At 39.7% G+C, this 14165-nt stretch overlaps 1 protein-coding gene across 2 annotated transcripts in view; it reads right to left on the bottom strand.

The window, feature by feature from the left end:
- GNPTAB (N-acetylglucosamine-1-phosphate transferase subunits alpha and beta) overlaps window positions 1-14165 on the bottom strand; it is a 75878-nt gene that overhangs the window by 28605 nt on the left and 33108 nt on the right. The window contains exons 3-7 of one of the 2 annotated variants that reach the window (XM_059402242.1): window positions 11990-12109; window positions 11031-11072; window positions 8608-8813; window positions 2848-2912; window positions 2482-2616 (exon numbers count right to left, since the gene is read on the bottom strand). In XM_059402242.1, the coding sequence (XP_059258225.1) occupies window positions 2482-2616; window positions 2848-2912; window positions 8608-8813; window positions 11031-11072; window positions 11990-12109 (568 nt within the window). Of the gene's footprint in view, window positions 1-2481; window positions 2617-2847; window positions 2913-8607; window positions 8814-11030; window positions 11073-11989; window positions 12136-14165 lie in introns of both variants that reach the window. The other variant, XM_059402243.1, reaches the window with a different exon arrangement.

The following is a 14165-nucleotide window of genomic DNA, read 5'->3' as shown; positions in this document are numbered from 1 at the left end:
CAGATGTTTTTAGAACCATTTTCTTTACTGGCACCACTTCCAGGACAGTTGCTGAACCTGAACATCTTGCTGGGCTATGGCTGCAGTGGCTAAACTGGTTTTCTGCCCAGGCTCATCTTGCTTAATCCCTACCACCATACCTTCACCTACTATGTTCCTTAGAAACAGATCAAGGGCTCCTCCTAAGGATGCCCCTTGCCTCCAGGATAAAGTTAGGCTCCTTATCAGATCTTTCCCAATCTGGCCTCAATCTCTTTTCCCAATCTCAGCACCAGGAAAATCCCCGTCTGGTGGCTGTCTGCCAAAAATAGCTGCCTTGGTTTTCTGGAAACCACTGACTTGCAAACCTCCAGCCCTTTGCTCAGGCTGTTCCCTCTTGCAGGAATGGTCTTTCCCACCCCCTTCTCTGCTGGGAGAATGGCTGCTGTGTCCAGGGCCCAGCTAAAATGTCTTGTATTCTACAAAGCCTTCCGTGCACCAGTACACCTAAAACCCAGGTATGCTTACACCACTTCGTATAAACACTTACTTGGAAGTGATCGTGCCCCCAAATTATGTAAATGCTTTATTCACTCAGTGATCCTTAACACAGTCCCGGCACAAAGCAGACATTTACTAAAAGCTCATACTCTAAATGGCCTGGGAATCCAATGACAGGAAACTTCTTTCTCAAGGTATTCAAAATAAAACCAGGAAGAGGAACCTACAGAAAGTCAGTCACTTGAAGGATTAGCTTTAAATGCTGATCCACTCCCCTTCTATTCTTCCCCTTTCTCATTTTCTCTCTAATCTCCCCAAACCAGAATTTCTAATCCCTGAAGTTCATTGCAGGTGTTAGCATCATGAAAATGACCTGTAATGAATGTTATGGCTTATTAGCTTGACCCTCTGAGGAGGTGCTAGCGTCCACAAAGACAAGTCTGGGAATCCAAATAAATCTCTGGACAGTGAATGAACAGTGCAAGGGGGCACATCACTGTGCGCAGAGCCTGTTGGTACTCCTCATCCAAATCAAGTTATTACCCCACCCTACCTCTACGCACACACCACACTCCATACCACCCAAAAACAGTTTGCTGAAGGATCAACAACTACTTGGACTGGCATTCTTTGGCAGCACCCACCCGTGTGTGTGTCAGCAAACACTGGGAAGCAGCTGCAGCAGGCAAAGAAAAGTCAAACTTGACTGGGGAACAGAGATACGTCACGAACCTTCTTTCCTTTAAAAACATATTACAGGGCGCCTGGGTGACTCAGTTGGTTAAGCAACTGCCTTCGGCTCAGGGCATGATCCTGGAGTTCCGGGACCGAGTCCCAGGTTGGGCTCCCTGCTCAGCGAGAGGTCTGCTTCTCCCTCTGACCCTCCCCCTTCTCATGCTCTCTCTCTCTCATTCTCTCTCAAATAAATAAATAATTAATTAGAATTTTTTTTAGAAACCATATTACAGTTGCAATCATATAAACAGATTCAAGAATGTCATTCTTGGGATGGCTGGGTGGCTCAGTTGGTTAAGCAGCTGCCTTCAGCTGGGGTCATGATCCCAGGGTCCTGCATCAGGCTCACTGCTCAGTAGGGGGGCCTGCTTCTCCCTCTGCCTGCTGCTCCCCCACTTGTGCACTCTCTGACAAGTTAAAGGGAACGTTGTGGATGGGGCAGGGCATTAAAAAACATGGTCAAGACAGGAACTAGGTAAGAACTCTCCGAACAAGGCTCTCCATTACCACTGCCCTGCCATCTCCATCTTGCACCTCCAATTGTTAACTGACACCAACAGAAGGAAGTAAGAGTCAGGAACCTGATCAATGTGGCAAAATTCAAAGAATGTTTCCTTGTTCTTTAATGAAGAAAACCAGACCCTAAAAAATTCTGAGCCCAGATCTTTATGCCTTCTGTTCTAGAAGAAAAGTATTCACGTTTTACAATCTGCAATGCTTCTGACAGAACTACAGGTATCTTGACATAAGGTCAGAAGGAAAGAACACCATACAACAGGGCAAGTGGGTCTAAAAACAATAAATGTTAAGGTAAAGGCATGTCTCAGGGGCAGCCTCCAAAGTCAACTCTAACTAATGGCATCAAAGTGTGAAGAGTTAATAGGTATAAATCCCCGAATACATTAGTGGCTTGATTAGCTATTTATGAATAAAGGTTTCACATTATCAACCATTCCAAATATCTGAAGCATACTCCCTTTATGAGTGAAGGCTCTTAATAAATACACAGGTTGCATTGTTAAACAAATGAATCATGTTTCTGTCTGAGAAACCAGCAAACCAAGACTCTTAAATTTTTGCCCGAATAAAAAGTAAAGAGTAAGGATCTTCTGTAAAGAAAGAGCCATCTTCATGACAATCCTGTGGCAGAAGAGACCCTCTGTGCATATGACTGTCAGCTCTACTATAACGAAATGGACCACAAGAGAAGAGTCATGCATTAAATGAAATGTGCTATACTCATTGCTCTGTTTCCTATGCTCTTACCAGTTTTATTTTAGAAGAAAGATTTTCTGGCAATTTTGTTTTTAGTTGATTTGTTTCCTTGAATGTCAGTGGAAATCCACTCAGAAAAGCCAAATCTTGCATTAGCACTAACCCAGGGACTTCTTTATCTGTGGTCTAAAATAAGAGGGGGAAAACACAACTCACTTTCCACATCATAAGGCTGGTGAAAACTTATAGCCTCAAAATCAGAATATTAAGATTACTTAAATCAGCATTCATTAATACTTATAAGCCAGGCTCAGAGAAAAAGTATACATTAATTAGCCTTTCAAGGTAAAACAGCTTTACTACTTATACTTTTATTCTAGTCTACTGCATAAATACAGTTAATTTAAAATAACATACCAAATAGCCCCTCCAAACTGTATGTCTGCTGTTTCCTTTAAATATTTCACTCTGGGCATCTTCAACTACAATAAAGAATACAATAAGCAAGCATGTTTTCAATGAATACTTAACTATGATACCTGCCAAAAACACTACACAATATTTTGAGAGCTGTTATAGCAGTAAAATACATGGTCTCAAAAACAGGTGGTTGGGGGAGACAAGTTCAACCCATCCAACAAAAGGGGAATGATGTAATACCAGTGCACAATTAAATGTTAAATTCTGCGGTACTGAAGAGGAAGCTCATATAGGCAGCAGAAACATGAAAATGATAGAATGACAGAATCACAGATGTCAGAGCAAACATATTTAATTAAAAAAAAAAAAACAAAAAAAAAACCCTGGATAGAATAAAACATTTGGGAGTGGTGAGTACAAGAAGGGTAACCAGAAGGGGGCTCTTGACAGCCAGGCCAAAGGCATCTAGATTAACAGCGGGGAGTGACTTTAAATTCTAGGGTTCCCCAACGGTCACAGGGAATTCCTAATATTCATCTGGTAAGGCTGAATAGAGCAGATTAAGTTAAGGATGGAGAGGGCCAATGACACAGCCCAACTGGGAGAAAGTTCCTAAATGAGAGGGACAAATAAAATCAGCAACTTGATCCTGACATATGGAGATCCCAGATCTTAGAAAACAGAAGAGAGGTCAGAGGGCTATAATCTGCAAAATGGTCATAGAAAAAAGCAGGGTCCAGCCTGGCAAGATGGCTGTCAGTTCTGGGCAAGAGTCTCAGATGTATTGTAAAAAACAAAATTGGTGAGCAATAAAAAAAATGAAAGCTTTTGCAGTATACTGTTAATCTTTAAGGGAAGCATTGAGCATTAAGAGTAGGAGTTCATTATTTATCAGATATGGACCTCCCTGGCTCCCCCCAACCCCCACTGACATGGGAGGTTCTGCACTGGTCGATCAGAGCATTCTAATAGATGTGGTTTAGCTATCTGTAAATAATCTCAGCAAAGGTAACTAATGACATCTCATGTCATCTTTATGGATATAACAGAGACTTAGCCTAGATCTCAAGTTTGGTGGAGAATAAACCAATTCTGACTAAAGAATGAAATCATAAAACTACTATCAACGTAAAGAGAGGATTTAGAGGTCTGCCATAGGTTCTGTCTTGTTCAATGATCCATCAAAGTTTTAGAAGACACAGAAGACATGCTTGAAGAATGTGTGGATTTACACGAAGCAGACAGAGAAGTAATTATTCTGAATAATGTACTAGGAGTTCCCCAAAGTTCTTACTATTTGGAACAACAAGTCAAACCTAGCAAAATGAAACCTCCTACAAAGACCTTTAACTTGGCACCAAAAACCAACTATGTAAGCATAAATTGGCAAGTATTTGAGCATTAGCGTGTATTGTTTCTTTTTTCTTCTCTTTTTCATCTTCCTCATCATGGGTCTTGAACCCACAACTTTAAGATCAAGACTTACATGCTCTACCAACTGAGCCAACCAGACATCCCTTTATTAAGTTTTTTAAAAAAGACTTAGGAGTTTTAAGTCCAGGGCGAGTTCAGTATGTCAACAATGTACTATGGCCATACTGAATTTCCACTGTAATTCTGTGCTTTTGAACTGGAGGACTTAGGATAAGAAAAGTGGTATTCCCCAACACCAACCCATGAGTAAATCCTGTTGGGCTGACCTTCAAAATGCCCAGAATCCAACCTCTCCTCACCACTACTCTGATCCACGCCACCCTCCCCCTTACCTGAATTGTTACAACCTTTGCCCCTCCTCAGTTTATTCCCACCACAGCAGCCAGACTGATCCTTTTGGAACATGAGTTCAATCACATCACTCCTATACTCAAAACCCTACAATAACTGCTCACTGCGTTTTTTTAAAAAAGATTTTATTTATTTGACAGAGAGAGAATAAGCACACAAGCAGGAGGAACAGCAGAGGGGGGAGAGAGAAGCAGACTGCTGAGCAGGGAGACACTTAACCTAGACTGAGCCACCAGGCGCCCCTGCTCATCACATTCTGAGTTAAAGCCAAAGTCCCTGTCATGGCTGCCAGGGCCGATCCCACCAGTTTTCCCATTACTTCTCTAGGCTCATCTTTTGCCCCCTTCCCTTGTTCACTCATGGGCATAGAAAGCCCAGTCACAGAGGCCTTTCTGCTCTTCTTGAAATATGCCAAACACACCCCTGACTCAGGGTCTTTGCACTGGCTCATCCACTTAACTGAATCACTCCTTGTCCATATATTCACACTGCTGGCCCTCTCATATTCTTGAAATTTTCACTTGGAAGTCACCTTCTTGGTAAGTCTGCCTTTATCACCCAGTTTCCTCTGCTCAATTTTTCTCTACACCACTTGTCTTCTGCAAACATAATTTACTTGTATTCTGTATTTATTGTGTCTCCCTCTGTTGAGATGTAAACTCAATGCAGGCAAAGATTTCTGTCCATTTCTTCACTGTTGCACTTTCAGCTCTGAGAACAGTACTTGGCACATGGTATACACTAAAAAAATAACAAACAGTCCTGCTCTCTCTGCAAATGAACCACCTGAAAAAAATGTTCTATTCCAGCTGACACACTTTAAAAGTAACAGAAACCATGGGGCGCCTGGGTAGTATAGTCGGATGAGCTTCTGACTCTTGGTTTCAGCGCAGGTCATGATCTCAGGGTCATGACATGGAGCCCCACATCAGGCTCCTTGCTTGGTGTGGAGTCTGCTTGAAACTCTTTCTCTCTCTCTCCTTCCGCCCCTCCCCCATGCTCACTCTCTTTCTCTAAAATAAATAAATCTATAAAAATAAAAAAATAAATAAAAGCAAATGAAACCAAAGCTCACTCTGAGAAGAATAAACTAGGACACAGATAAGCCCCTAAGAGACAGCTAAAAGAATAGGAATGAAAAGAAATGTCACATGGGAAAGAGATTACATTAGTTCTGGAAGATCCCAACGGGTACAATTTAACCAGTGTGAGAAAGCTGTAAGGAAGCACTCCATAATTCCTTGTAAAGGTCAATGTAGTCCAAAGGCAAAATGAATTATCACAGGAGAAAATTCGTTTCCTATAAATCAAAGGGAATAAGCTTGACCGGAAAAACCACTTTGCTGAGCAATCCAGGCCCAGGCTGCAGGACTAGACTGTGCAACTGCTGAAGTCCTGTCTACTCTACAGAGCCTAGACCACAAGTAGTGACACAGAATCGGAGGGGCAGAAAGGACACATTTCAGAAAGAGAAAAAAGCCAACAGCACTTGATGATGAACTTGAAAAAGGTTAAATGAGATAAATGGAACATCAAATGTGGATACAAATTTTTTATCTGTATCAGGGGTTGGCATTCTAGGGCCAAAATTTAGCCACTGCTTGTTTTAGTATGGCCCCAAGCTAAGAACGGTTTTGACATTTTAAAATGGCTAAATGTTAAATACTTATACAAAATATCTACATAATATCCTCCATGTTGCCTCTTGGCCCACAAAGCCTTAAAATATGTATTCTCTGGTTCTTTAAGAAAGAATTTGGCAATCCCTGATCTAGATAACTGAGGAGAATAAAGAGGGAGTCTGTGGTCCACTAGAAGTATAAGCTCCCTGATGGCCAGGATCTGTCTTTTGTTCTTTGCTATTTCTCTGTTACCTGGAACAACAACCAAAACAGAGCAGTTGCTCCACAAATCTTTACTGAACAAATGATTAAGTAGGGCAGTCAAACAGAAGCCCAAGTAGGAATTCAAAAACAGTGCTTAGAAGACTATAGTTTAATATAAAATTTATTTATATCAAAACTCACAACCTCATAAGTCTTTATTATGTTATAAAATTAGAGGAAAAATCCAAGATTCTCTCCACAGATGTTGTAACTGAGTTATAATTCTTAACATAATGTCATTCTTTCTTCTCCTCAGGTAAAACATTATCAAAGTACCTTAACTAATTTTAAAAAACAAAGCTAAATTTAGCAAAACAAGAAATCAAGATAATTTGCTGTAATTTGTCAAAGGTTATCCCTTTACTTTTCCTATATATTTAACTGTAACTCAAATACAAAAATGTTATTTATACAAAATAATTCAGAAACAAATCTACAGTGTAAAGTGGCGATATCTGCACTTAGAAAGGTTACAATTTTCTTTCAAATTACAAATAACTTAAGTGTCAGAAAGAAAGCATGATGTTAGACACTGTTCAGGACACAAATTGGTGAGTAATAAGGTCTCTGTGCTCGATTAAGAAATTAGATGAGGACACCATAAACTCCTGTGTAATCAAAAACTACGTTTTGGTGCACCTGGCTGGCACAGTCAGTTAAGCATCTGACTCTTGATTTTGCCTCAGGTCATGATCTCAGGCTCAAGAGATGGAGCCTCACATCGGGCTCTGCACTCAGCATGAAGTCTGCTTGCATATTCTCTCTCTGCCTGCCCCTTCTAAAAAATAAGTAAATCTTAAACACATACACACACACACACACACACACACACACACACACACACACACAGAAACCTAAGTTGTGAGTCACATTACAAGTACAAAAGGGAGACAGAAAGTAAAAATAAATAAAATCATTGTGAGTGTACTGTCCACGATCTTCAAGGAGACAGAGGTGGGGCTGGAAAGAACAGGAGGCAGGCTGGGAGAGGAGGAGGACCAGGAGAACAGCACCACACATGTGTGAAGACACGGGCAGCCTCAAGGAGATGCAGCAGGGCAGGGACACGAGGAACTAAGTGCAGAATCAAGGCTGAGTCCTGAACACCAGGAGGAGGAATCTGTATCCATGCAGAAAACAAATACATACTACTGTATTATCGTCTTCAAAAAGGAGGCAAACCAATAAAATCCGAGATTTCTGATTTATTCAGATTGCGTGCCAGGGAGATGGGAGAGAAACTTTACAGGTAGGCAGAGCAGCTAGGCGGCTATCACCGGGGCCTATGTGAAGGAATTCAGTCTGGTGTAGACAAAGTGAGATAAGTAAAGGAGGGAATCATTTGTGAAAAACAAAAGCAAGTAACAGGGTGAGATAAATTATTAGTGATGGAGGTAAAAAGGAAGAACACATCAAAGATATTTCAAAGATTTAAGCTGGGAGGTATGACACAGAAAGAATGGGAACTTAAGAACAGGACTCAATGCTGTAAAAGGGACATGACCGTTTTCATTTTATACAGGTGAAACACATGTAGGCTCCAAGGAGAGAGGCTCAGGACAGAAGCATGAGAGACAACAGACCAGAGTAGACACAGGCTCACCAGCTCAGTGGCCAAGTGGGAGGACAGGATCTCGAATGTGTGTATTATTCTATCCAGAAATTACAATTTCAGTTCTATTATCTGACCAACAAACTGTATAATCAGATAATTCAGAATGTAAAATAAGAATCCTCCAGTATGCTCTGTTCAAACTGGAGAAAATAACTTGCTGAAGAGTTATATGGCAAAAAATAATAATAGTAATAAGCCTCCACAATAACTCAGAGCCAAGCGAAATAAGGTATCAAATTTAAGGTCCTGACCACAGCACAGAAAGGCAAGTGTATAACAGGGAGTAAGATATATGGAATCCCTTTCTGAAGTTAGGGCTGAAATACAGTGGCAGCTCTTTTGCTTCTCCTTTTATGTTTTTAGTTTATCAAGTACTTCTTTAAAAACTGAATCATGTCTGTTCCATTTAGAATTTTGTTATTCAAACCATCAATGATGACATGAGTTTAAAATACCCATAGGAGATCTTACCATTCTTAGCACTGTCGAAAACAACAACTGAGACATTAGTGGAAGGGTTTTTTGGTTTTGCAACATTGACTATGTCACTGGCAGAATGAAAAGATGGATAAAGAGATGGCAGTTCCTTCAATGTGATGTTGGCTGGCAGAGCTGGATCCAGGACAAGCATTGGCACCTTGATGCAATGTGTCAGCAAACACTCCAACTGCTTCTCACTGGAAACAGACACCAACATGCTCAAAAACATTCTTGAAAAATTAATCAACATTGAAAAGCTTGTTTGTACATTAAATTTTCTAGATGTTTTTCTATATCCTATAAAAATCATATTTAATAAACACAAATCTTGTCAGGAATATAAAGATAGCAAGTATGATATAAAATTATCTTAAACAAGGGCAGCTTTAGAGCTTTAGAAAGTGCTTTCAAACTCCTATTAATATAATTGCCACCAAAATTTACTAACTCAAAGGTACACAAGAAATTAAGCATTTCACTACCATTTTAAATATTTTTCATAATTCCAATGAAGTCTATCATTAGGCAGATTAGGAAGTAGATAAATTCTGTTCACAGAGTGTCAGCCTACCAGATACAACTTACCAATTCACAAATACACTGGAAAGACATGACACTAATGTAAATAAAAGCAAATGCAACAAGGTTCTAAGATGAATGTTTCAGATATTTCTATCTAAACGAAAGGAATACCTAGAATAAACATAATACCTAAATAAACAATGGACAAAACACAGCTGGGGAACTCACAAAGTGGGAGCTGTGACTAGTTAATATGTAAAACTGTCCAACCACAGTAATATTTAAAGAAATGCAAAAGGAAACAATGAGGTATCACATTTTGTTTACTAAATTAGCATCCCTCAAAAAAAGGGACTCAGTGTTAGTGCAAGCACAGTACACCTATTCCTCTCAAACACTGCTGGTGTCACTGCAGGGGGGTATTTCCCATTTCCTCTCTGGAGAATTAATTTTATAGCATTTGCATGTGTCCTTATTCAGACCCATAAAAATTTATACATATGCTTCTTCCTCAGTAGTTTACTTTCAGGAATCTAGTCCAAGCAGAAGAAGAGAAACAAAACAGGGAAAACACATACATACACACACACACACACACACACACACACACACACACAGAAAATGTGACAGACCCAAATATAAGATCACAAAATATTTACAATAGTGAAATACAGAAGTGCCCAACATTTAGTAAATTACAGTAGTTATTTTATGGAATATTATTAACTATTACAACTGAGAAGAAGCACCAAGATAATTTATCAACAGATATGTATAGACTATATAAATTTTAAAATGATACAAAATTGTACATGGGTTATAAATTATAAAAAAAAGATTATAAATAACGACTATAAACACATGCATGAAAAGGGAATAATATAATGATCACAGCTGAATGAGACCATAGAATTATGCGAGCCTATTTTTTTCACTGTCCTCTCAACCTTTCTGTAATGTGGCACTATTACTTTGACTACTTTAAAAATGCACTTATTGGGCGCCTGGGTGGCTCAGTGGGTTAAGCCGCTGCCTTCTGCTCAGGTCATGATCCCAGGGTCCTGGGATCGAGTCCCGCATTGGGCTCTCTGCTCAGCAGGGAGCCTGCTTCCTCCTCTCTCTCTCTGCCTGCCTCTCTGTCTACTGTGATCTCTCTCTGTCAAATAAATAAATAAAATCTTAAAAAAAATAAAATAAAATAAAAATGCACTTATTTTAAAAATATCGGTATTTTAAAAATTAAAAAAAATTAACAGTGGTATTAACAGTAGTATATACAGTACAGTACTATTTTATAAATGAATATACATAACATAAAAAAATGATTCAGAGGGCACTTCAAGATCTCTAAATTCCTCAGGCTCATTTCTATAAAATAACTCTTATAAGTCTAACAATTAAGTGGGGGGAGTGCAGTTAACAGAGATTTCTGCTGGTCAGTGAGGCAATCTTGTTTTTAGGGCTATTCAGAATCAGTTACAATTTAAATCACAATAGCCACATTATGACAGCTTTTTCAAGGAAATAAATTAGTGAAAACACTGGGTCTAAGTCATACTTTAAGTGTACCAAGAGAAAAGAAAACCCAGAGAGATTAATGAAAACGACAGAGAAGAAAAACCTTAACATCCAGAAAACTAATCTATCAGAAACGATAAAGCTTTGATTAGGTACAACCTGGATAAGAGTTCTCAATCAACTATGCCTTTGGCACTGTTAGATTTTCCATCTAATGGAAGCACTTAATTTGGGGGTCAAAAACTAGCAGATGAGGGATTGAAGAGGGACAATAAATATAAAATACTGTGTATTCAACAAAAACAAGTTAGAACCTGGAAGTTTTACTTCAACATTTCAACCTCTATTCCTCAGAAGAGAATCAACACACTTACCTCTTCTTAGTTGGTTCCGTTGTGTTCTTCCCAAGGATTTCTCTAATGAAAGCAAATATATTTCATTACATATGCATAGGCTAGTACTAGCCCTAAATGTGAACAAGAGGTTACTGACAACATTGATTTTCTTGGTTACTCCCCTGGAACTAACCAGTAGGTTAAGAAATATAATGCTTACAACATTTAAGATATATAAAATTTTAAGTTTCAATTAAATATACTGAAGTTATTACCATCACATACCTTCCACAATAACTGAAAAAGTTGACATACAAGCTTCTACATTTTACTAGTAAAATCAGGTTGCCAAAGTCATTTTCATGCACTGGGAAGGTATAAAATTCCTCTAATGCAAAGAGAAAGAGACAATTTGTTGCAGTATAACTTGGCCAATTACCTGCAACTGGGAAGCACCCATTAACATTTACAAAGAAATGAATGGAGAAATTCTCAACAAATACTGCTAAGGAATCAGAAAGGAAGAAAAATCAGCCAGATCCCTAGCTCTAAAGGCTCTCCATTCAAGGGCATTGTACCTTTCCCAGGGAATTAACAGCTCTTGTAGTTATGCTGAATAACAAACACCTTATTTCATGAAGGTATGACACCTGGGACTCAGCCTGAGTCAGCAGAAGTCCAGGGCTTTCTTGGGAGGCTCCTTTCCCTTTAGGGCTCTCAGAGAGCAAGGCATCACTAGAGTGGCACAGTCATAAAATGGCCATCTTACAAAGTGAGGCCAGGATGCCACTAAAGTGGCTGAGTTCTCCTTGGGCACCAAGAAACAAGGCTTGGATACATGACTGACAACATCTTCTAATGGCACGAATTTGAGAGAGGCTAGCAATGTTACCAGATTTTTGTTTGGACAGCATTGTGAACATCACCTTTCCTTCTGAAATGCACTGTTACTTGCACTCAGAACAGTGTGTGTTTTGTTTTTAAGGAATCAGTTTTACCTCATTGCTTTCTGCTCCTCCTCCATCTGTTCTCTGACTTGCTGTAGTTCCTTCAGTAGTTCAAGATCTGTGCCATTCACCCAGGTATAAACCACATCGATCGGCATCGGCAGACAGAGCCTAGGGCAAACCCACAGGTCTTCCAGCTTACATGCATTTTTCCAATACATTTGGGAATAAAAGTATAAAAGGGTTTAAACTCAAAGGTTATGGAAAAAAAACCCGAAACAATGAAAAGGTAATCAAACCAGCCAACCATATCATAAAATTGCATGTTTCAAACTGGTGCTAGACTATTTGTTGAGAACTTTCTCTGCAAGATGCATGCAGATCTCTATGCAGTTCTGCACCATTTACTCCTCACAACCACCCCGCGAAGAGGCTGCCATCACTCCACTTTAAGATTGTCAGGAGATCTTGGAAACTCAGTTTATACTCCTACATGCTCAGTTTAGCAAACAAGGGTGCTGAGATACAAATGTAGCCAAACAGAAAAGAAATTAGAAGCTAAATAAAATTACCAAAAAGGGAATTATCCAACATTCCCTAACGATGACCCAGTTCTATTTTCCCAGCCCTGTTTTATGCCGCAGCACTCCTTATTCCCCGCTGCCCCAAGTCCTGCCCCTCCCAGCCCAGCCCTCTCCTTCCCCTGCCCTGCTTTTTCTTGTCTTCATAGCACTGACCACCTTTCTAACATATTAAATAATTGACTTGTTACCTACATTGGTAACTGTGTGTGTCCTTCCTCCAGAATGTAAGCTCCAAGAAGGCAGGAAGCTTTCTGTTTTGTTCCCTAAAGTACCCAATCGATTAGAAAAGTGCTGAGCACACAGAGCAGCTCAGTAATTGTTAAATGAGTCAATGATATATATGAGACACTAGCACAGACCTTCCTGAACTTGCCCGACTTAAGTTTCTTATTATATTTTCCTCAAAATAAGCACTCAGGCAGGCATCTAATTCTTGACTATCTCACCTAGGTCTTGTGTTAGTGTTTGTTCAAGTTTTACCCCTGCTGAAAGCTGTCTTTTCCTTTCTTTTACCAACCTGACCAAAACTCCCCCATCTTTCAGGTCTATTTTGGACCTATGATCCAGGAGTTCATCATGACTCATAGGCAAGCCTGGGTGGCTCAGTGGGTTGAGCCGCTGCCTCCGGCTCGGGTCATGATCTCAGGGTCCTGGGATCAAGTCCCACATCAGGCTCTCTGCTCAGCAGGGAGCCTGCCTTCCTCTCTCTCTCTGCCTGCCTCTCTACCTACTTATGATCTCTCTCTGTCAAATAAATAAATAAAATCTTAAAAAAAAAAAAAAAAAAAAGATGTGAAGGAAGTGAGAGAGCAAGCCATGTGGATAACTGGGGGACGAAAGGTTCAGAGAATGGGAACACCACGTGTAAATGCTCTGAAATAGATACCTAACTGGCATGTTCAAGGGGCTAAAGGCCAGAGTGGCAGAGACAAGGGGAAAAAGGGAGGAGCAAAAGAGAAGATGAAGGTCAAAGGAGAACCAGGGACCCAGAGCTTCATGGGAAAAATGAGGAGTCACCTAATACTCAGCTATATGTGAAAACTGAACATTTAGCAACCCTCCTGACAATGTTTACCACTGTCTGCAGAATGACATCTAAACCATGTCATAATCTACACCTTGTGCTTTAGACACTCCGGTCGTTTACCCCAATAAAGTAAGACTTGCAAGGTTTTGTGCCTTTAAACATGCCTCTCCCTCTGCCTAAAATATCCTTTTTTTTTCATGCTTTGTTGAACCACTTCCTCCTTCCCCGATCGCCCTCTTCCCTCACCTCCCACAAAGAGAATGTACTGCTTCCCATGCAGTTTCCATTATACTCTGTACTCTAATGAATCCTTAGCACGCTATGTTGTACTAGTTTTTATGCATGTCTATCTTCCACTAGATAGACTATTTCTAGAGCAGATGTGGTACCATAAATTTTGTGCGCTGTTGCATTAATAACTTCCTCTCTTCCTCTAAACAATGAATTTTGGAACACACACACACAAAATTAAATAAAATTAAATTTAAAAAAAAAAAACAAAAAACAAAAAAACTTCCTCTCTTTCCTATATTTTCAGGTTCTCTCTCCTCACCCTAACAGTAAGTGAAAGCTTTCTCAGCTAGGTCTTTTATGCAGTTATTATACCAATGGTTCT

Source organism: Mustela nigripes, chromosome 6 (assembly GCF_022355385.1).
Source record: "Mustela nigripes isolate SB6536 chromosome 6, MUSNIG.SB6536, whole genome shotgun sequence".
NCBI lineage: Eukaryota > Metazoa > Chordata > Mammalia > Carnivora > Mustelidae > Mustela > Mustela nigripes.
The sequence above is the reverse complement of the archived record's forward strand: the minus strand, read 5'-3'. Positions and strand labels throughout refer to the sequence as shown.